Genomic DNA, 22908 nt, shown 5'->3' with positions numbered 1-22908 from the left:
ACACCCCCACAGGTAGAGATGACGGGGTTGACAGAAATGCTGCAACCTCCCCTCACCCGGCAGCCGAGACTTCCGGCCACTGAGGCCAGACAATTGGTGACAAGATTGGAGACGGCCAGGTTGTACGGCTGAAATCGGCATCGTGCCTTTGGCAGGGAGTGCAATGAGGGCGGGTGCCGTCAATGCCAGCACAGATCCGGGGGCGTTCCCGGCTGACGTCGCGTGACGTCGGCAAAAGCCAAAGAATCTCGGGAACGCCCCCGAATCTGGTCCGGCATTGACGGACAGGACCCTCGTCCAATGGCTAGGCTCCATTTATGGAGCCAGCCAATGAATGACGAGGGCCGACCCAAACCCACACTACAGTTCTCATCAGGTTTTCGCCTGCGCGAAAAAGATGCGCAGAGCGCATCTTTTCGCCAGGCAAAACCTAAAAAAAAGAGGAGCAGGGCTCCGTGACCCGCATCTAAAGGCACAGAAGGAAAGGAACTGACATCAGCGTGCATGGGTGGCTATTATATGCAGCTCCAATGATCACTTCTGAAGTGGAAAGGAGTTGAAGCTGAGTAGCACAAAGCCATCTACTAATGTGCATGAGCATTACTTTTGAGTTTTCGTAATCCAGCCAGGCACCTGGGGATATTCACGAGGTGAGGTATATGCAGGTAGAAGTATCCAGAATTGTTACTTAAAATACAAATAGACGGCAACTTGAAATGAGTGAAGAATCCACACACACCTCACCACCCCCGACCCTGACAGGTACAAATTCCATATTTAGCGACCGAAACACCATCCTGAAACGGCAGAAAAATATCTAGCATACATTCAAAAAGGCACTATAGCGCACTGAATTGGAACTAAAAGTCCTGCAGTCATAATGCAAGAGAGCACATCAAGAATTTGACTACTTTCTCAAAGTTATCTAGCAGTGATTCACAAATGTTAAAAATATAAGATCCTTGTTGGTTCAACTTTCATGAAAAATTCTTCAAAGCCCTAGCTTCCCACAGTCTGTTACGGCTGAATTATTTGAGAAATTTCATTTTTTCTCCATAAAGATACTACCAGCAGCCTTGCTCAGCTAAGATGATGCCTCAATAGACACCTTTTCACTTTAGACATGTGCACTGCCCTTCCATCTATCAGGCCCAGGTCTATGACAGCTTTGACACTGAAAACTATTTTCCAAAACACCCTCTAATCTCAGACATGCACTCCATATGTGAATCAGCATTCTCTCCTCTGGGGCACATCTCCGATATTGACCTGACGTATTGGAATATATATATTACTCAATTCAATCAATGCTTTCTTTATTCGGTTTAAACATTTTAAACCATAAAAGTACATGATGAAAGTACATGATAAAAACAACACAATATGCATGATTCGCTTTAAAATCGAAGATACCGTCACCTTAAAGCAAGTTCATAACAAGCATTTGCAATGCAATAGGTCTCGCAGTTGTGAGAGTTTGAGCTATTGACATTGTAAATGGCAATGCCTTTTATTTACAAGTTGGTTTTTTAAACATAAATAAAAGGCATTGTCATTTACAATGCCAATAGCTTTAACTCTTGCAAATGCGAGACCTATTGCATTGCAAATGCTTGTTAAAATGAAGCCCTGGTGTCCTCAGAAACCCTCCTTTGTAACAACGGCTCAATGAATTAAACATTTATAAAGTCATTTTACTCTTGATAAACTGCAGGAAATGTTTGGGGAAATCATGTTCTTTGTATAATTTGTAGCACCTGTCGCATAACCTATGTACACCTAACTTCAGGGATAATGTGTTATATTTCTTAGGGCTGCTGGACATAATAAGGGACTTATTAAAATTTGTTTGCACATCTAATGATGCCATGAATTTAAAGAAGTCGTTCACTAAAAGAGAAAGGGCCTTCGGTGTACGAGCCATCAACACAGCATCCTCAGCATACAGCAATGCAGGTAGCGGGGCTCTTCGAATCATGGGGAAGTCACAGGTAATATTAGTTATGAATGTGTGAAGATTATTAATATAAAGAATAATAAAAGCGGCGCTAAAACAATACCTTGTCTCACGCCTCTCATAATATTAACATCTTCTGAGACTTCGCCATTAGTGTTAATCCTCATTCTTGTTTTCATACCTCTGTGCAGGTAGGCTAGGAAGTGCACTAAGGCTTCTTCCAGACCAAAGGAGATTAAAATAGACCATAACCTGGACCGATTAACACTATCAAATGCTGTTGATAGGTCCATAAAAGCTAGGTACACAGTGAAACTTCTTGCTAGTGTATATTTTCATATAATTAGTTTAAGATTAAGGCACTGCTCTATAGTACCCACTTTAGGTCTACAGCCACACTCGCTGGGATGTATTGCTTTTTCTTGTACACAGTCGTTTATGCGATAGTATAAAACTCTACCCAGTATTTTTAAAGTAGTGTCTATTAAGAAATGGGTCTGTAACAGCTGGGCTAAGAGCGTTCCCCATTTTTTAAAATAAGCACTATGAACGTGGTTGACCATTATTCGGGAATGAGAGCAATGACGAGATTGTTGAAGACATTCAGTAATAAAGGTGCCCAGAATGTCGGGTTATGTTTTTGAAGATCTATAGGACCCGGTGCCTTACTCCCAATGCTCTGTTGTAGTGCCTCCTCTACCTCTTCCAGAGACAGTTGAATTAAGCTGAATTCAGGATCCAGCAGGGTGTCTATAGTTTGGTTAGCCTGGGCATAGATTTTAGAAAAATGATTCTACCAGTCATGAATATATGTTACTCATTAGTACTCGGGTCGCTGCGACCGAGTTGAGGTCAGCGGGCGCCATCTTCCTTCTTAACGGTAAGTAATGGTTTCATTTCTTGCATGTGCTCATCACCGTGCTCGACTTTATGCATTATACCTGGCTGTTGCTGTCTTTAGTGTTTCTCTGTACCGGATTATCTTTCCCTTAAGCGTTTTCTTGCACCTGTTTGTCGCTGCCTTTGGCGCTTCTTTGTAACTGGTTATTAGTGTCTTTAGCATTTATGCCTTGCATCGATGCTAGCTCTGCGTTATGCTACGGTGTAGTATCTCTTATTTTGGTCTTACCAGTAGATTTTTGGCAGGCTTTCTGACTGTGCTCCTCCGTAGGGCCTTCACCTTCTTCGAGGGTCTTTCAAACCCTGGATTTGCACTTTGACTTCACATATGCCAACTTAGACCGGTCCTTGAGATGCACATGGCACGCACAAGCAATTTTCTGGGCCACGGCAAACTCTCAGGGAGAGCAGTCTTGTGTCCTTGGGGGTGATGTATCCCCTATCTCTTCGCCAGTTGTAGTGTCCTCCTCAGCCAGAAGCATGTAACAGACCACACACACAGCTCTGGTTTGCACATCTTTATTCTTCAGCACACAACCATTAACTGAACGTACTGCTTCACAAACTTTATTAACCACACCCAACAGATTATGTAATGATTCTAAGGAGTCCGACGAGGACAACTAGAGGCCTTGTACCCTCAAACACAGGGTATGACAATACTTCTCTCTGGAGTTGTGTCGGTATCAAGTAAGCATACCCAACCACTGTGGACTCAGTAATCCGTCAGATACCACCGCTACATGCAAATATTGCCCATTTACTATCATACCTGCTCAATCTCCATTCACTAAGGAAATAAATGTTATACGCTGCTTTATGTCACTCTCTGAACTACATGACAGATATGACTGCAAGGGTCCCTCTTTTTTTCAAAACTCGCTGCCAGGTTCATATTTTCAGAAGCCCTCATCTTCCAAAACCCTCAAACCCCCTGATCCCATCTACTGACAGTTTACTTACTTCAGGCTTTACCAGATATTCTGGCTGCTCATGAGCTAAATTCATCCAACTTTACAGTGCTGGGTGATATGAATATTCATCTTCAAGACAACCAATGTACTGCAACTATTAATTTGACACCAGATCTAGCTGCCCTACAATGTATGCAATCGGTCAACTCTCCTACACATGAGCATGGGTATAATCTAGACCTTGTGTTTTTTATTCTAGAAGAATTAGAAGTCCATCCTACCATACCACTTATATATTCTGATCACTTTCTGGTATCATTCTCCATGGCTCCTGACTATAAACCATTTGCTACAAAGCCAAGTCCAACCTTAGCCTTGGCCTAAAATTTACTTCCTAGAACTAGTACATCTGCTGATGTCATCTAAGGCCAACTTAGATCACACACTTGAGTAAGCAAACCAGCTACTTAATGAATGTCTCATATCTGCACTAGACAAGACAGCTCGCTATGTACTTTGCCAACCAGGATCCCCAAACATCACTCGCCCTGGTTTGAGGTACAACTTCTTAAGCTTAAAAAAAAGATGTAAGAAAGAAGCAGGAGAAAAATGTATGACTTAAGTGACAAGCATCCTTATCGAGAATCTGTTAAGATCTTTCATAATGAGATAACCACAGACAGGGCAGCATTCTATGCCTCAAAAAAAGTTAAGAGCCACCCTAGACCGAAGCAGCTTAGCGTCTATTATAGTATGGAACTTAAGTGTTGCTTTTGTACAATCTTGTATAAAGTGCTTGTCACTAAACTTCAAGAAGCGGGAGTAACAGAAAGTGCCTGGGATTGGCTGGCCTCCTTGCTCCAACACTGCAGCTTCAAGGAGTTTGAAAACCCCATTACTCCAGTGTGCACACTCTTAGAAGTAGAGTACCCCAGGGGACTTTACTGAGTCCTTCTCATTGCAACATGTATGTACGAGCACTAGCAGATCTGATGCAAAGACATAGCACCTTGCTGGTATCTTATGCCAACAATTCACAAATGGTCATCTCCCTTTCTAATGATCCCATCAACAATGTCGGATAATTAAATAAGTGCCGATCGGAAATGACCAACTGAATGAGGGATAGCTACCTCAAACACAATGGAAGAAAAACTGAGTTCATAAATGTCAGAATGAACATACAATGCTGGACATTTAACTGTTAGACTGCCTACTTTGGCCTTATCCCTCAGCCCAAGCCGATTGTTAAAATTTTTGGCATTTGGATAATCACCAACTTATCTTTTGAACCTCAGGTCAGAAAGTTGCCTGCTCGTTGTCTTGTGCTTCTGAGAATATTGAGAAAATCCTAAGGACTCTATGCCAGAGCATTCCGAAAATAGTTATTCAGGGATTAGTGACATCTTGCCTGAGCTATGGTAATGTCCTTTAATTGGGAGTCACCGAAGTCATTTTGAACAAACTGCAAATCATTCAAAATGCTGAAGCTAGACTACTATGTTGAGTTCCAGAACATAAGTCAATACCTTCCCATCTTCTATACCTTCATTGGCTCCCCATCCAGAAGTGCAAATATTTTAGAACTCTATGCCTGGCATTTCGATCTTTAACCAACACAGGTCCTCTGTTCTTACGCTACTTGGTCAAGTCCTATTCCCCAACCAGAGCATTAAGATAGGTCAACCAGAATCTGGGAATACCCCAGAGATTTAAAAAAGCAAGGCAAGGTGGCCATTTCTTTCCTAATCTTGCCCTCAAGTTCTGAAACTCCTTATTCCTTCAATATAAATGAATGAATGAATGGAAATGAATATATAGCACAACTGATGCTTCATTAGAAACGTACTGGAGATATGACCGTCATGGAAGTAAAGACAGAGTTTACAGTTTACGGAATAGGAAGATCTTCAGTTGAGCTTTAAACAGACTTTCACTGGCTAAAGTACAAAGATACAGTGGTAGAGCATTCCAGATATTGGTTCTAGAAAAGAAAAAGATCTTCCGCCACATTTGGCTTTATGTACTTTAGGGACGTACAGCAAATTATGATTTGCTGAAGGAAGTGCAGAAGAAGGTAAGTATTTTTTAGAATATCTTGAATGTACATTGGGCCGTTCTGATAGCATGCTCAGTGCATGACCAAGAGTGTTTTGCATTTGATTCTAGACTTAATTGGCAGCCAATGGAGTTGCTTTAAACCTGGACTAATAGAATGTCTTTTAGGAATATTAAGTACAAGCCGGAATGCAGCACTCTGAACACACTGAAGACACAAACAGGTTCTGAGAGGCTCTAGAACAGAAAACATTTGCTTAATCTAATCTGGAAGCAATCAGTGCATGTACAATCCCTTTCAGGGTAGCTAGAGGAAGATATATTAAGAACTTTAAGTGATTTGGAAAGCCCAAAACAGGTGGCAGCCAGAGCCTGAACTTGGGGTTTGAAAGATAGGGCCTTATCCATCACCACTCCAAGATTCCTGGCAACTGTTGAGGAGCTGGGTGCTTGCCCCAACTCAGGAAGCATCAATTGTAGCATCAATTGGAGAGGGAGTGCCAAATACAAGAATTTCAGATTTATCGGAGTTAAGTTGTAGACAGCTGTTATACATCCAATCGGCAACAGTGGTTAAACAGCCCTGAAAGTCACCAAACACAGAATCGACAAGCTGTTGAAAATCCAGAATAAGTTGTGTGTCATCTGCGTATAATACAATATTGAGACCCCACGAGACCCCACATATTACTCTCTCCAAAGGAGTTTCTTTTCAGAAATTTGCTATAGACTGGACTATTTCACAATGCAGCTTGTGTAAGTATGGCTATCGGCATAAGATCTTTCAGTAGTGGGAAGCCCTTGTGGTAGCCATGCACTTTACAAATCTATAAATTACAAATTTAAAATCCTCTAATTAAGTCTTCTCATTCTGACTATTCGATTTCCCTGCCCAGACCCATTTCAACGGTTTATGATATGCCACTTCTGCACTTTCTCACTGCCATGAAGTAGCTTTGGACTACAAACATGAAAGCCTTTCACATTGAGCATTTCTGAAAAAGTTTGTCAAACAGAGTCAGCATTACCCATTGCCAGATTTCTAGGTATCAAGTCTGTCCATCCCTTGAAGGTCAAAGTTATTTTACCTTACGCTAACATTAGATTTTGCCATCTCTACACAAGTTAGTGCTAGGCACTTCTTCTCGATGTAATTAGTACAGCTCATTGTAACAATACTGTAAACGGAGGACTTAAGTGTAAAGGTGTTAACAGAAATGGGCATTACAAGTTTAACAAAACATGGGGGACCTTAACATAATTATAGGTCTGGGGGAAATGCCCTGCTGAACCAAGTGGTGGCCATCTTTCTTAGGGAGATTAAAAACAGCACGAATGGTGAGATTTGATGAAGTGAGCCTTGTTTAGCTTGTGAAAATGTGTTGGGCTAAATTAATAGCTGCATGGTATTATCTGAGAGTGCAGGATACATGTGATGAATATTTTACCAAGGTGGTATGCAGCCACCCATATATTCCTTCATATTGCCATGATTGCAGCCATCTTGGACTGGTTATAAGATCAGATCGTGATATGGCTGCACTTCTATTTAGGTTAAGGAGAAGCGTTTGTAACAGCATATGGAGGAGTAAAAAGGCAGCATAAGATGATATTGAATCAAATATCTGTAAATATTCTGTAATAGTGATTAAATAAAGGTCATCGAATTACAAGTAATTTGTGTTAGCAAAGTCTCCAGGTCACATTCTATGTGCAACACATGAATGTTGCTTGGTACAAATGGTCAAATAAGAATGGCTTTGCATGGTGAGGGTTTCATACAACTATATCAGAAATGTGTTCACAAAATTTACGTGGACATGTGTGCTTGCTTCGGCATTATGAGAGAACATGGTTCTATATAAGTTAGTATAATGCTGGTTCCATGTCGCATCCTATGCGCAATATACTAATGCGGTTTGGTAATGGTGATCAATGAAAATTGGTTTGCATGGCTAGGGTTAAATATAGACCATATAGAAAATGTGTTAGCAAAGTTCACAACCCACAGTCTTTTATATATCCCATCAAGCTGGAGCCACGGTAGAATAGGAGTAGCTGGTTTGGTATTATGTTCATGTTTATTCTTTGGAGGATAAGGATATCACTAGTTGTGAAACCTTGAATGTAATGGGAGGATGTCTAAAGGTCAAAGAACTAATGCTAGGTATATGTTGGTCCTACTTAGTTTGAGACATAACGAGAAATATTTTTGGCAAGACTAGACACTAGATGAAAATATATCTTAAGACTGAGCTAAATGGGATGGAGGCAAATGATAAGCGCATATTTACCATAGCTGAGATTGGCTATGGATGGAGAAAAAGGGAAGGAGGAACGGGAGGAGAAACAGAGAAGGGGAAAGAGGCAGTTTGGTGGATAGATTTCACAAATCTACTATAAGGTGGTCTAATATAGCCACTGATGAAGCTCTGCTACGCACTGTGTCAAGTCGGTGAATACATACATTTTCTCGTCTTCCTGAGGTAAATTTCCCGTGTCTACTACTCAGGCTCTTTGGTATTTGCTGCAATACCCTTATCTTCCATGATTAAAAATCTGATTTCACTTTGCAGTCTTGCACCAGTCTGCATTTACAAGACTTAAAGATCAAGTCCTGTGGCACACCAAGACAATGCAGTTTTTCCTAAGATAAAGCTGTCAATTTTTACCACTTGACTGTGATTGATAAGCTCAGGGCCCTATTGTGGAAGCACTGTTTGGTGTGGGTTCTAATGAACCTGATTTTATCTGAAAAGTAGGTAAGTATTTCCTCAGATTTAGAGATTGATGAAGTCGGACTGTCATCATCACGTGGTATTGTTTTGGAACAAATGTGAAAAAAGAGTGACAGTAAACGACAAGGTAATATTGTGCTTGGATAAAATTAGCTTTAGAAGAGCAAAATACTATTTTTAAATCTCTTCTTAGGCTTTTAAATTTATTGAGCAGTCCAAGAGTGCTGATAGTACTCATTTTTCTTTGCTTAGCATCTCATATGGTTAAATCTGTGGCAAGGCAATTAACCTGCATCCAGTGTCCATGTGTTTGACTGCGTGAACCTCCTGCTGACATTAAAAATTACACGAACATAGCCAGAAACCTGTTTACAACTTCATAATGCTTTTCCTGGTAAATCTTATATGTTTACAACCTATCTACACCAACTCTGTTAAGCAGCTCATCTCTCACTAAGTACTGAGAAGTTTACATTGCCACATGCTTGTGTGTAGCTGGTCTGACACTAAATCAGCTTCTGAACACTGCTACAGTTTGCACCTTGTCAAAATAGCACAGCATTGCTGATCAAATGCCAACGGAGAATATAGTGGATTTCCCCTCCTCCTTACTGTCAACACTGGATACCAGGGCTTAAGCTCAAATTACTAACAACACCATCAAGAATAGCTCACAAACTGATGTTATGTTTCTAGATATACATTTTCTGTCCATGGGAATTCACATAAGAGGCTTCTTACAGTCATCCTCCCCTAATTCAAAAACAGAGACACCCCGCCGCCCTCCAGCACACAGGTGCTTCTACACCTCTCAATAATTCTACATTATATTTGGGCCACGCAGATTCTGAGAATATCCTCTCAAAGTTCTACTGTTGAATGCGGAATCAATCAATCAAGATCTATGAAGGGAAATGGGCAACACTCCTTATAAAGCATTTTAGTTCACCTCAGAGCCACAAGGTCTCACGACAGAGGTCTCACTCAGAGCAATGTTCCACATGGTGTAACAAAAATAAAGGGAAACATTTAAAAGAAAGGATGCAATCATAATCATGTTTTTGATGATACCAATCATTGAAACCTCAACTGAAGACACAAAGGATATCTGCAATGAAATCCTAGTCTGGGAATTACTGAAAAAACAAACATCTCTACATTCTTTCAATTTGCCGTACTGGATTATTTAACCCTCTGGTCATGAGTTCAGATGAAAGAAGCATATCATGCTTTTTGTCAATTCTACATAATAATTATTGAAACAAAACCACCAAAAAGTCACAAAACCATTTTTAAAGTTCTCAATCTAGTTTCTCAAGAAGAAGGGCACAGGAGAACAAATAGCATGGTAGAATGTACTGGTGCCGAATGTGGACACCACACCATTAGAATATAAGGTTGTGACAAGTACGACTGGCAGATTCATAGCCACAGCATACAGCTGCATGGTGATTATTTTTTAGAGATAAATGAGAGCATTATCCTTGCCTTACCAATTCGAAATGGGAAGTCACCATGGTTCCAGATGCGGAAGTCAAAGAGCAAGTATTGGTACATCTGCTGTAAGAGTTGTGTATTTTTTTCCATAGAAATTTGTTCAATCAGTAACTGGACTGACATCAACACATTCACGTCCATCATATAACTTGGTACCTAGAATCCAAATACACGAATTGTTAAACATACATAATTGTAAATGATTTTAGTTACCTGCCAATTTTTAACAATTAATTTGCTGGAATCAATTTCCTCATTACTCTCATCTCCACCACATTCTCTCTCCGTGAATGGGAACTTATTTTATTCTCCACATGCTTACCTTCTTCCTTGTCAATTCAATTTCTTTAAAGGGACAATTTCCCAAAGTTCTCTACTTCTCATGCTTAATACAAATGTTTCTATTCATTTATTCAATGACATCAAATGACTACTATAGTAAATATGATCTGGACAACATCTGCCAAACCTAAACCCTACAAATCTTTTATCTAATTTTGTATGCTGCTGAGACTATATTTCAACATTTCTACCCTCTGCAATAAGGTATAATTGCATTAGTTGCCATTGGGTAGCTATAGTAAGGACAATGTTTCCAAAGGAAATGGATTTTTTTGTTTGCTTGTAACTTTGGCGACATTTGACAAATTGGCAGTAAACTTTCAGCAACATAAAAAAAAGCTTGTCCACCTCAGCTTCTTCCTGGGAAGTGTCGGGGTGATCTGTCAAGCGGAGGCCAAGAATAAGGGGGGCCCAAAAAGCTTTTCCCCATGCAAGTTTTCATATGAAAATTGAACAGCAATACCGCAAAAACATCTGAAAAGAATTACAACAAATTTGGCAAAAAGCTAGATCGAAGTCGAGAAAGCATGCTTTTTGTGATTTGGTGTAAATCAGTTCAGTAGTTTTTGAGAAACTAAGGTGTAAAATGAATGTATATATAGAGGTGAGGAAGATCCATTGATCAAACAGATCAAAAATATGATCTGATTGGTTGCTGCCACATCAACAAAGATGGGAGGCAGTCATTTTAGGACTCAGAAAATAAGTCACCAGTCTTGGAAAAATAATATTAAAAACCTAAAGGGATAACACCTGCCCCTAACTGAGCCCTAGGCCTGGTGGGGAGTGCCGGAGGGCCAAATATGATTTTTCAAAAAAATTAAGCGGTACCGAGGATCATCCGGTTTGCTGTTAATACTTTTTTTTTTTTAAAGGCGGGCCCACGCACTTTTGGATCTTAAGCCACCTGGCGTTGGTGCTATTATAATTTTTGGGGAGGGAGATGTGCGCCCCCTCCCCTGAGCCTCTTCCAGGTCCCAGAGACCTGATTGCCTGAGGCTGATTAACTTATTTTTGACAGAGGGGTCAGCGCCCCTGTCCTGAGCCTTTCACAGGTCCCAGGGTCCCCATCCCTCAGGGCCAATTAACTTATTATGAGGAGGGGCTGTGCCCCTTCTCGTCCTCCCCGAATCCTCTGTGGTGACCCAATCCCATGGTGACCAATTAATGTTTCTGGGGATGGGGCCTGTTGCAGTGACGGCTGGTAGGGAGGCGGGGGCATGCTGGGGAAATGGAGGGGTTAAAATATATTTTAAAACGTACCTTTTCCGACGGCTGCGTCTCTCCTCCATCTGCTTCACTGCTCTTCCTGACTCCAGTCAGGAAGAAGCGGCAGGAAGCTCACAGGTTCTCCTGAGCCAATGCTTAGCGCCATGGATCGGCACTCAGATCGGGACAGGGAGCCTGTGCATATTACCCACCAGGCTGTGTAATGCAGACTGGTTGGGAATATGCAAAGTGCGCATGACTGCATGGCCGGCCAAAACGGCCAACCAATCAGTTATGCGTGCATATTGTGCACAGTCCACTCCTCCTCCATGAGCCACCAGCCCCGCCCCAACCCACCCCCACAGTAAAAAAAATAAAACGATAATAACTTTGTAATAATCATTTTATTTTTCCCTTTTTTACTGCTCTTGGAGCAGTGAGGAGGCACTCCTCTGCCTTAGCGTGGGTGCCGCCCTTGGCCTTGGGCCGCTCGCCTAGCCTCAGGGAGGTCCCAGACCCGGAGAAATGCCCAGGAGACTCGATTCCCTGTGACACTACAGTTCTCTCCCAGGGAGAGTGTGGACAGGGAACAAGACTTTGCTCCCGCCCAATTGGAGTAGAGCAAATAGCTGCTCATGCCAGGTGGGAGTAAAGAAACATAGCTAGCTCCCGCCACACCCAGTATAGGTGCTGGCTAGGGAGCCAGCAAGCCCGTGGGGACCTTGGAGGTTGACCCGCGCCCCCAACATTGGCCTCAAAGTTAGTATGAAGTGTTGGGTGTCCCAGGTGTGACTGGGACACTCAAAACAATTAAATAAAATAAAAAGTAATAAATTAGCACACTTTGAAGAAAATGTATAAGTAATATAAAAAATACATGTCAAGTAATAAGCATAATATATTTAGTCCTATACTGGTTGGGAGTGGGAGGGGGCGGTTATGCTGACAGTTACAAACAACTCAGTGGCAACATTGGACCATTTTACACTGTTGCCCCTTCTGTATCTTGTATATGTGTGTGTGTTTTAAAGTATATATATGTGGTGCCTTTGTAGACCAGTTTTTCATCTAAGGAAGCTGCTGGAACCTCTTTCACTCTCTCTCTTTTTCTCCATGGTTAATTACCGATGGTATAATATGTAATCTAGCGAGAAAACAAGATCACTTTTAAAAGAAAGGATGCAATCATAATCATGTTTTTGATGATATCAGATTATGGCCAATCATTGAAACCTCAACTGAAGACAAAAAGGAGATCTGCAATGAAATCCTAGTCTGGGAATTACTGAAAAAACAAACATCTCTACATTCTTTCAATTTGCCGTACTGGATTATTTAGCCCTCTGGTCATGATTTCAGATGAAAGAAGCATATCAAGCTTTTTGTCAATTCTACATAATAATTATTGAAGCAAAACCACCAGAAAGCTGCCATCTTGAATATGGATATGGGTGTCGCTAGAAAAGCAGCATCAACAGAAACAGACTTAGCCTGAAACACACTTTTCTTGGTGAGCCGAGTGCTGTAGTTCATTTCTTCCTGAAGGGCATCCCCATTATAGCTCTCATTTCACGCAGATCCTGCACACTCAACAGTAGGAACCAGATAAGCATTCCAAGCTAAGTATATGTCAGCAGCCTGTTGCATATGTTTACAGCAAGACCAGTGTCTATCTCTCAGAGACTGACTCCTGAGAAAAGCAGACGATCAGTAGCAGGACTAGCTTCTGAGAACCCCACAATGCTTTCTGGAGAAATGGTTTGGAATCTTGCTCCTATAGGAAGTGGACCAGCAGAAAATGTAGCAAAGCAGGGGTATCCCCCCAACTTCCTGTTGTGTCGTGAGGTTTGGGAAGGCCTGGTGGTGTGTCTAAACTCATTGGTGTATGCTCGCCTATTGCGCTTTTTATAGTGCTGAGGTTCTCAGCAAGCCGACAGTGTGGTGAGCTCACTTTCAACTGCGAAGCACTGGAGTTCAGCTCAAACATACGGGTGCAAAGGAATCAGCGTATGAGCCTTGCTGACCAGGCTGATACTGTGTCTGTGAGAGACACGTTCACAGGAGGAGCTGGGCTTGATTTCCTGGTCACGTGCAGCACAAGTCTGGATCTCCTTACCTGCAGACAGCAAATGAGGCTGGGACGAAATCTCAGTGCAACAGGTAACCACTCCACTCAAAAGAGAATGAATCTAGCTCCGCTGTTTAGTGTATGATTGGTATGAATTATCAGACACAGACAAGAAATTGGGCTTCACTGCATGGTGCAACAGATTCTCCAGAGAAGGTGAACATGTTGTCTCTGACCCTTCCCTGGATCTCAGCTCCTAAGTGCTGAACACCCTTTCCCTGGACTTTGACAAACGGGTCTGCTTGAAACAAGTTGTCTAGTACCAATAAAAAGGTGTTTCGTGACTAGACACTTTCACTTGAGGTACTTTTGCCACTTGAATAAGGAAAGTGAGGGTCCCTGGAGGTTGCCTGTCTTCCTCACTAGCAGAAAAGATATTTGATATTGCACCGCAATGACCAAGACCCTGTACTTGCCTCCTGACTCGTCACTATCGATTGCATATAACACCTTTTCATGACTGATGCACCCATGTCCAGCTAGTAAGCCATGTTATTTTGGAGAGACCTACTATTTATGGTAGCATGCAAGCATTAAATGGCTGTTGATCAAACACAAGACTCGAAGGTTATACTGGCCAACTGCTTCAAATGGACAAAACTAGTGAGCCTACTCCCTTTAAGAGCCCAGCTGACCAGTTCCATCTCGATTCTCCCTGGACCCTGCTGGTGGTTTCTGGGAGATTGAGTCCTAACTCCAAAGTGGTGCTCAGAAAGTGATCTACCATTGGCTGGCGCTAGTGTGTACTCATCTGACCATAAAACCTGCAACACAGAACACTTAAAAACCTCTTCAGAACTTTCCCTCCAGCGAACCAGCAGAGACCAGGGTTGATGTTAAAGCCACAGCCATCAGTGACCCAGTGTTTGACAATGGGAAAGCCAGCCCTTCAGCAGTGAAAATTAACTTCAGAGATTTTTCACTGGCAGGACAGGGAAAACAAAGAACTCATGCCCTGCTTTTAAAAAATCATGTACCCTGTCCTATGGACACTTAAGGCCTACCTTAAGGGTGACATATAGACATTAAGACAGGAAGGTTTAGGTCTGCGCAAATGGAGAATTTGAAGGTCAAAATAGCAGCTTGCAAACTGCCCAGCTAGGCTGTAGTGGCAGGCCTAGAGTAATGTGTTCACTGGTCACTTTACTGTTGGCACAATACATGCTGTAGTCCGTTAGTGACATTTAATTTACAGGACCCAGGTACACAGAGTACCATCTAGTAGGAACTTCTAGGCAAGGTAAATATGTCAAACATTGATAACCTATTCCTTCATGTTTTTAGGGCTCAGAACACGGACAATGGGCAGTAAACAGCAACATCTCTGCACCAGCAACATATAGCAGCAAAAGGTGTTGGGGGGGGGGGGAGGTAGGGAGAGGGTGGGAAGGGGTAACTACACAAAAGGGTATTTTCTTTCAGACACCTTTTCTGGAAATTGTATACAGAACCAGGAGAGTTACACAGGTTACTTGAAGATAGAGATCACTAGTGATATTGGGTCTTTTTATGATGCAACCTCAATGAACTGCTACAGATAGTTAACGGTGCTATGACAAACTACCTCTTATCCCTGCCGGGTAGAGTGGCCCTGTACAAGATGATACCATTGACAAATTCTGCTACATGATGCAGAACACTACGTTTTGGATACCCAATTGTTGATTTTGTATAAAAGGCTTAGACTTTGCTACAGACTTTGTTAAGGGGCACAGTGACTCTGCCACTGGCAAAGTTGAAACATACGGCCATCGAAGGGATGATAACATTCCGCATCTGAGAAGATATTATCAAGTGGCCTAACTGGTAGCCACAAATGCATGGGCCTTTCAAACTCGAGACCAACAGTTGATTAGGGTTGAAAGGCTTGCTATGGCTCCTCCAACGTATTTACACTACATTATGGAAGACAGGCTTAAAGCTCACATTCCAGGGCAACAACTACTACTAGGCCTGGAGAGAAACGATAAAGGGGGGATAAGCAGAGGTAACTAAAGAGTGCCATGGGGACGGAGACAGTGGACACTTTCGTCAGGCATGACTTGTAGGTATCTCCAAACTGAGAGACGTGCGACACTGTGCATGTGAAATCCTTTAAGGTCCTCAAGAAGAGTATGAGTTGGCCTTGAAGGAACATTACAGCTGAAACACGCCCGCATGAGACAGGAAATAGATAGGGAAGATTTACAGGATCACGCCCTACTGGAAGCAAGGGTACGGACGACAAACCTGGATCGGGGGTTTGTTGTCAACATATACTGAATGATTGCTAACAATCTGCCAGATGTCCTTAGAGATACATGAGATGATGACTTGGGGGACTTTGATGATACTGATTGGGACAAAGCCTGTGTACCCAACAGTCCCCTTTCTGTTTGCATCGTATTCGCCTGGTGAATGATCACACATTTGATATGATGGGAGGGTGGTGGGGGCAGGACACTTCATACCTTTTATTTGAGAATGCTTGGTCATATGATGCTTCAGGGACACTATGGGCCAGATGTAGGAGCCCTAATACCGGTCGGTAACGGCCGAATTCGTCCGTTACCGACCGGCATTAGGGTTTTCTGATGTAGGGGGCCTATATTTTACCGATTCTGTAAATTTACAGAATCGGTAAATTTACAGATTCGGTAAAATACCGAATCGGTATATTTACCGATTCGGTAAATCCATATGTAGCTGACACTCCTAAGAGTGCCACAGGCCCTTAAGAGTCGGTATTTTATCACCCAATCCTATTGGGTGGTAAAATAACGAATTCAGGTGTGCATGCACATCTGTGCCATGTGACACACAGACATGCCGTTAGGGCATGTATGTGTGCCACATGTCACACAAGCCTGTACTTGGGGTGCTAGAGGGTGTCAAAGTGACACCCCTTGCACCCTTGCAGGATTTGGTATTTACCGATTCGGTAAATACCGATTCGGTATTGCCTATTGATTCCTATGGGCTCCAAGGCCCATAGGAATCAATGGGCAATACCGATTCGGTAAATACCGAATGTTACAAATTCGGTAATTCAAAATAAAAAATTACCTACATCTCCCTCCTTCTAATTTACAGATTAGAGTTACCTACATCTAGCCCTATACATACAGAACTAATGGGAGTGAGCACGTGGAACCACTTATATATCACAAATAGCTGCTTGAGGCCAAAGTGTCCAGGTGCTCAAGGAGGTAACCCAAACCGGAGAGGTTTATTATCGGGAAGTGATGGCAATCGGTTAGTCTAAATTGAAAATTTGTTAAGAAAATGAAGGTCTTTAAAAGTTTCCTAAAACTTTAGATATTAGATTGGCAACAAATGAGAATTTGCAATAAGTTCCAAGGAGTTATTGGGAAGAACTTTCAATTATGTCCAAAAGTGGAACTACTGGACTGGATATAAGGGGATCACTACAGCAGACCAAGTACAAATTGATACTATTTCAATATGGCTCTAATGGCAGCAAGCAATGGGGCATCAACATAATCCCTAACTCGCATACCTGGAAAAGGGGAATGGGCTGGTGTATGGTTAAACAGAAGTAGGTTTACAGGGGTAGGAGTTGCCCATGAAAATGCGAAAAGATATGGAAATATTTTGAGGAGGGGTAATGGACTTTGCGTTTTTGCTGCCTTTGGTCCAGATATTTTGTAGAATGTAACACAAAGTGGAGTCTACTAGTAAGCTCACCTGTTTCACTGTTTTGTAAATATTGGATTAGCAGTGGCATAGCAATGCTCTGTTTGGCTCTAATGCTAGGAAGAAAAATAGATCCCCATTAGGTCGATATACCATGAAAACCAAAATTAAGGGTGCAGTGAGCTTCTTGTGTCCCCAGGCACCGGTGACACTTCAGCTACTCATTAAAGATAGCAACTGCAACTTATCATGGCCAGGGACATAGTTTCAGGGGGGTTTGACATCCCCAAATAAATGTACTTCTAACTTGGTATTTGGGTGTGAAGCCCCCCCGAGTCAAATCTGCTATGTCTGTGTAGTTTTTTTAAAATTGGGCGCCAAGAATAAAAAACAAAACAGTGATGTTTGATGTAAAACATGAGAGAGAGCTTCACAGAGTAATACATCTGGTGGCTGAATTTCAAAACGTGTTGCTGCTTCTCCAGATTGTGTGATCCTAGGCAAACATTTTATTTCACAGAGCCTCTTTTTTTTTATTTATTATCACTTTTGCACTTTGCACTTTTAAATACTGGAGTTCAGGTGTACACTGTTTAAGCACCTCTTTTGCTTGATTTAATAGACTATGATGTTGCTCCATCTATAATAAGAATCTAGGTCACATTTAGGGTTTACATGACTACTAACTTGCCTCTTAGTTAACAATTGGCATTGTTGTTGGGGGTGAGCCATTGTTTCTGAGTTCATGTTTACAAACTATCACTTTAAAAAAAACAGTGATATAGTTTGATGTACGAAGGTGAAACATTGCTGCATGTTAAAGAAATACACTTCTGGATTTTAAAGAGACTGTATCATCATTTTACATTCTATGTATTGCACAATATACATGCCAAATGTTTTCATGACTTGGCTCGAGCACGGACTGTAAGAGCCAAGCCAGAGTCTTGGCTCAGCGTGCCCTATTAATTTGATGGTGTGCCCACTTCTATTTGCGGCTCAGGTTTAGTACATGGGGTCATCAGTCACTTGATAAAATGATTTGTAAAAGGAGAGGACTGGAAACATGGAGCGCTGTCTACATGCACCAATTTGCAAGCTCTATCATCAATGCTTCTCGTTGCAGAGACAAAGAGGAGTGTGTCCAGTGAAAATATGCTTATAATTAGTAATCCCAGGGCAGAAACTTGAGGCCGTTGTTAAATGTGACCACAGTCATGCGTTCCCAATGAGAGCTACCATGCTTATGTGGGACGGGGTGTTGGGTGAGAGCGTAGCTTCAGTGGGGTGTTTGTGGTGTGACACTCGCCAAAATGCATTTTTGGTTTGGTAGTTAGTTCTGTGTCCGTTTTTCTTGTCATTCTTATTTCACTAAGAGTTATTAACTCATTCATTGTTTGGAACTTACATATAAATAGTGACTGGTTTACCAAAGAATTAGTAAATCTGCACCCATAGAAGTACTCCTTGGATTGGTGCAAATTTACTACTTTTTGGAATTCACGAACATTGAAGCAGCTCCAGTCTCATGTTTCCAGGCATACTACTGGCAATTGAACACCCTAAAGCTGAGGGGATGAATACTTGCAAATAGTCTAACCAGAGGCAATCGCTTGTGGTAGCATTCCAAACCACTGTTTTACACCTGCTATGCCACTCTAGACAGAGAGGCACAGCTAATGCAAATTAGTACTGACCCTCTTCCTCATGGAAACAGTCAATCCTGAACTTTGGCCATCTCACCCCTCCACCCTGCAGCCCACTGCTTTTTAGTTGAGAAATTTGAGATTCACACCCCTCGAATTTCACAGACTAAGCTACACACCTGGTTACAGGTCTCTTAGATTCTCAATCTGCTTGTCTTTACTCACTCTGTGTGAGAAAGTGTCTTCTTTCTTGCATTTGTATGCCCCCACTTTTTTCTGAATTGCTGATGTGCTTTGACTGAGTGTGCCCTGGGCTCCTGCCAACCAGGTACCCAGGGCCTGTGTTCCTGCCCTAAAACTGTCCTGAAACCAAAGACCCAATTGGCATCTCTGGCCACCTGTCAGCCCCTAGCAAATGGTACCCTAGGTACCCACGGCATGGTGACCAGCGAAGACCCCTTAGGGCTGCAGCACTTATTGTGCCACCCTCAGGTGGCCCTGTACCCTGGCACCCACACACTGCCTTTGCAGGCTGAGTGCCTAAGTACAGAACTAAAACAGGAGTGTGCTATGCCCACAGAACCCACTGCCCTGGCATACTTCAGTCACCCCCTAGCTGGGTGCCCTATGCCAGAAGTGAGGGCACAGGTGCATGAGCCCTGTGCCCCTACAGTACCCAAGGCCATTCCTGGGCACTGTAAGTGCAGTGATGCCATTAAGAGTATATGGTGCTGGGTCATTACGAACTCCACAGCACCATAATGGCAACAATGAAGGCTGAAAAGTTTGGTACCAAACTTCTCAGCACATTAAACCCGCACTGATGCCAGTGTGGGATTTAATGTAAAATGCACCAGAGGCCATCTCAGAGATGACCTCCAAAACCCGAACCTACAATCCACGTCTGGGCTAAGTGGCTGCAGAGGCTGCCACACAGCAGACATGTTGCTGGACCCCTTGTTGGAGAGCCTCCCGCTCTCCTGGGCCTGCAACAAGGCACATCCTGGGCGAGGTGCTATGTCTCCTCCCCCAGGATGAACAGGAGGAAGCTTCAAAGGCATGCCGCCTCTGAGAGCTTCTCCAGACCATTTGCTGTACCCAGCAACTGGCCCCCACCAGTTCTACCCCCACACTGGCAGGAAAACTGGCGGGAAAAACTACGTCAGGAAGGGGGGGTGCCAACCTTTGCCAACTCCACCGCTCAGGTGGAGGAGGCAAGGTGAAGCACGACCCCGGGCTCCGGCCATCTTGTAGATGGGGAGCCCTGCCCAATCCCAGCTAGGCTCCTGCCCCCCTCCCACAGGAGAGGAGCAGGCTAGGAGGTGTACTCGCCCCAGGACAGGGACCCATTGGTCCCTGCCCTTGCCCCTAAATTTAGTATTTAGGGGCTCCCTGAACCTTCCTTCCTCAGATCCCGATATCAAAAAGAAGAAAGAAGATCAAGTAGAAGAAGACCCGCCGCGCAGCTGCTAACAACAGGACAACAACAACTGACTTGGCCCCAGCCCTACCGGCCTGTTGATTCTGGAATCTGCTCCTGCCTAATCCTGGCGACCTCCGCGGACAGCAACCTTGGGACACCCAGAGGACCTGCCTGCCTTGACCCTCTCGATGATTGGGACTCCCATCAGCAGAGGCTCTGCTGCAACAACCCACCTGGTGCTCAACAGGAAGCTCCGGACCAGCCCACTCTGCACCAGCCGAGCCCGGGCCGGGCCAACCCGAACCAAGACCACGAGGACGTCCCCCCTGCGACTGGGACCCGAAGTCCAGTGCCCAAAGTCCCTCCTCGACGAACCAGCCGATGCCTACAGACTCAGAACCTGGGGCCACCCCAACCATGACCAGCCGAGAGTAAGCTTTTCCGACCCCCAAAGACACCCCAGCACCTGGCACCCTGCGCCCCCCTGTGCCTCCCTTTGGGGTACCTACCTGTGCTCCAACATCCCAACTTACCTCTCGACGTGCTGGTCGCCCCTGGAGAGCCTCCGTCCCGAGCCTCCAGCATTTGTTCCCTCTTCAAGATCCTCATTGGATAACATTGAGCGCCCGACGGCTCAAAAGCACCCTGCACCCAGCCGCCCAAGTGCCGCTGGCTGTGACCCCTTGCTCCTATCCTACTTCCCCCCTTGCCCTGAGCAAGTGACCAGGAGCCCAGCTCCCAGAACCGCGTGGCCTGCTAGCCAGCAGCCACCAACCGAAGGCCTCCTTTCCCTCACTGGATATCATTGGGCTTACCTACCTCTGCACCCGGCCGCACCTGTGCCGCTGGGACTGAACTAACTGTACTCACCTGACCCTGGGGGACCCCTGAGTCTAGACCCAGAACCTTAACTTCACCAACCAAGTACTCACCTGGAAACCGATAACTCACTTACCTGCCTTGGATAACATTGACCCATTTTCGACTCGAAAATTTTCCAAGTGTGAGGTTTTGAAAACTGAAATTATTCCTATAAAATTAGCCAAAGTTCGAATTCCAAAGTACTCACCTGTGATCAGGGGAGATGTCAGTACTGTACCTTTCAGCCCAGTACTGAACCGAAAAAGTAATCCCTAGTGGGTTTACTAGTAATCTGTATTTTCTCCATAGGAACCTATTGTCTGCTTTTCTATGAAATTTCTTCGAAGTGTCTACTTTTAAAAACTGCAAATATTCTTTGAAAATCCTACGAAATACTGAAACGCAATTACCTACCTGTTTTGTGTTAAGCCCCCAGTGCTGGCCCTAGGATACCAGCGCTGGGTTACAAAAGTAACGCGATTGTACCTTACCTGCAACCTGAATTTCTTCCCATTGAATAACATTGTCAGATTTACATTGAAAAGTTTCTAAGTGTGAACTTTTAAAACAGCTTTATATTCATGAAAATTCATCACAGTAACTAAAACGTTTTTGCTAATTTGGTTTAAGCTTAGACCCCAGGACTGAATCTAAGATCTGGTCCTGGAACTACCAAAGTAATCCATAAAGTAATCAACTGTACTTATCTGTGAAAAACCCAATGAGCTCAATGCTAGAGTGTGTTTCAGAACTGTGTTGCTTACTATCTATCCTGTAATTATTGTGTGCACAAATGTTATTGCTCCTTTGCAAAGTATATACATGAGAGTACTCGTAACTTGAAAAGTATATGTTTATAACTGTTGGTTCTAAAAATAAAACAACTATATCTGAGGATATAACAACAATTGGCCTGGAGTTCAGTTCTTGAGTGTGTGAAACCTTTTGCTGACAGTGTGTACAGCAAATGCTTTACACTGACCTCTGGTACTGCCTTACTGCTCGACCAAGCTACCACTTTGGAGAGTAAGGTCAGTTCTGGCTTTAACCTCTGTTATACCTCTGGGGTGGGTGGACTCTATACACACTGTACTTCATTCTAGTCCAGTATATATAGAACCACTTTCTCACACTCTGCTCCCCATCTCGTTCCTTGTGCCTCCTCTATCCTTCCTCCCATTCATGTTCTCTCTCCATTCAACTTACACCCTGTTCTCTTTACCACCGTGGTACTCATAGTACGGCCCGCGGGCATTCATTGGCGGCCCGCGGGCCTTCATTGGCGTCCCACGGACCTTGCAGGTTAAATAGGCTAAATAGGTTAAATAGACCCTCCAGAGACAGAGAGAGGGGAGAGAAAGAGAGGGGAGAGAAAAAGAGAGGGGAGAGAAAGAGAGAGTGGAGAGAGAGAGAGTGGAGAGCGCGAGAGAGTGGAGAGAGAGAGAATGAGAAAGAGAGAGAGAGGAGAGAGAGGGAGAGAGAGTGGAGAGAGAGAAAGTGGAGAGAGAGAGTAGAGAGAACGAGTGGAGAGAGAGAAAGTGGAGAGAGAGACAGTGGGGCGAGACAGTGGGGCGAGACAGTGGGGCGAGACAGTGGGGA

At 43.5% G+C, this 22908-nt stretch overlaps 1 protein-coding gene across 2 annotated transcripts in view; it reads right to left on the bottom strand.

Moving 5' to 3' along the window:
- The window catches only part of NBEAL1 (neurobeachin like 1), a 1045477-nt gene that overhangs the window by 505035 nt on the left and 517534 nt on the right, over nucleotides 1–22908 (bottom strand). For both annotated transcript variants that reach the window (XM_078680248.1, XM_078680249.1), the window contains one exon: nucleotides 10061–10220. In XM_078680248.1, coding sequence (XP_078536374.1) covers nucleotides 10061–10220 — 160 coding nt within the window. The remainder of the gene's footprint in view (nucleotides 1–10060; nucleotides 10221–22908) is intronic.

The sequence above is a fragment of the Lissotriton helveticus genome, chromosome 3_1 (assembly GCF_964261635.1).
Source record: "Lissotriton helveticus chromosome 3_1, aLisHel1.1, whole genome shotgun sequence".
Classification (NCBI taxonomy): Eukaryota; Metazoa; Chordata; class Amphibia; order Caudata; family Salamandridae; genus Lissotriton; species Lissotriton helveticus.
This window is presented reverse-complemented; position numbering and strand designations above follow the sequence as displayed.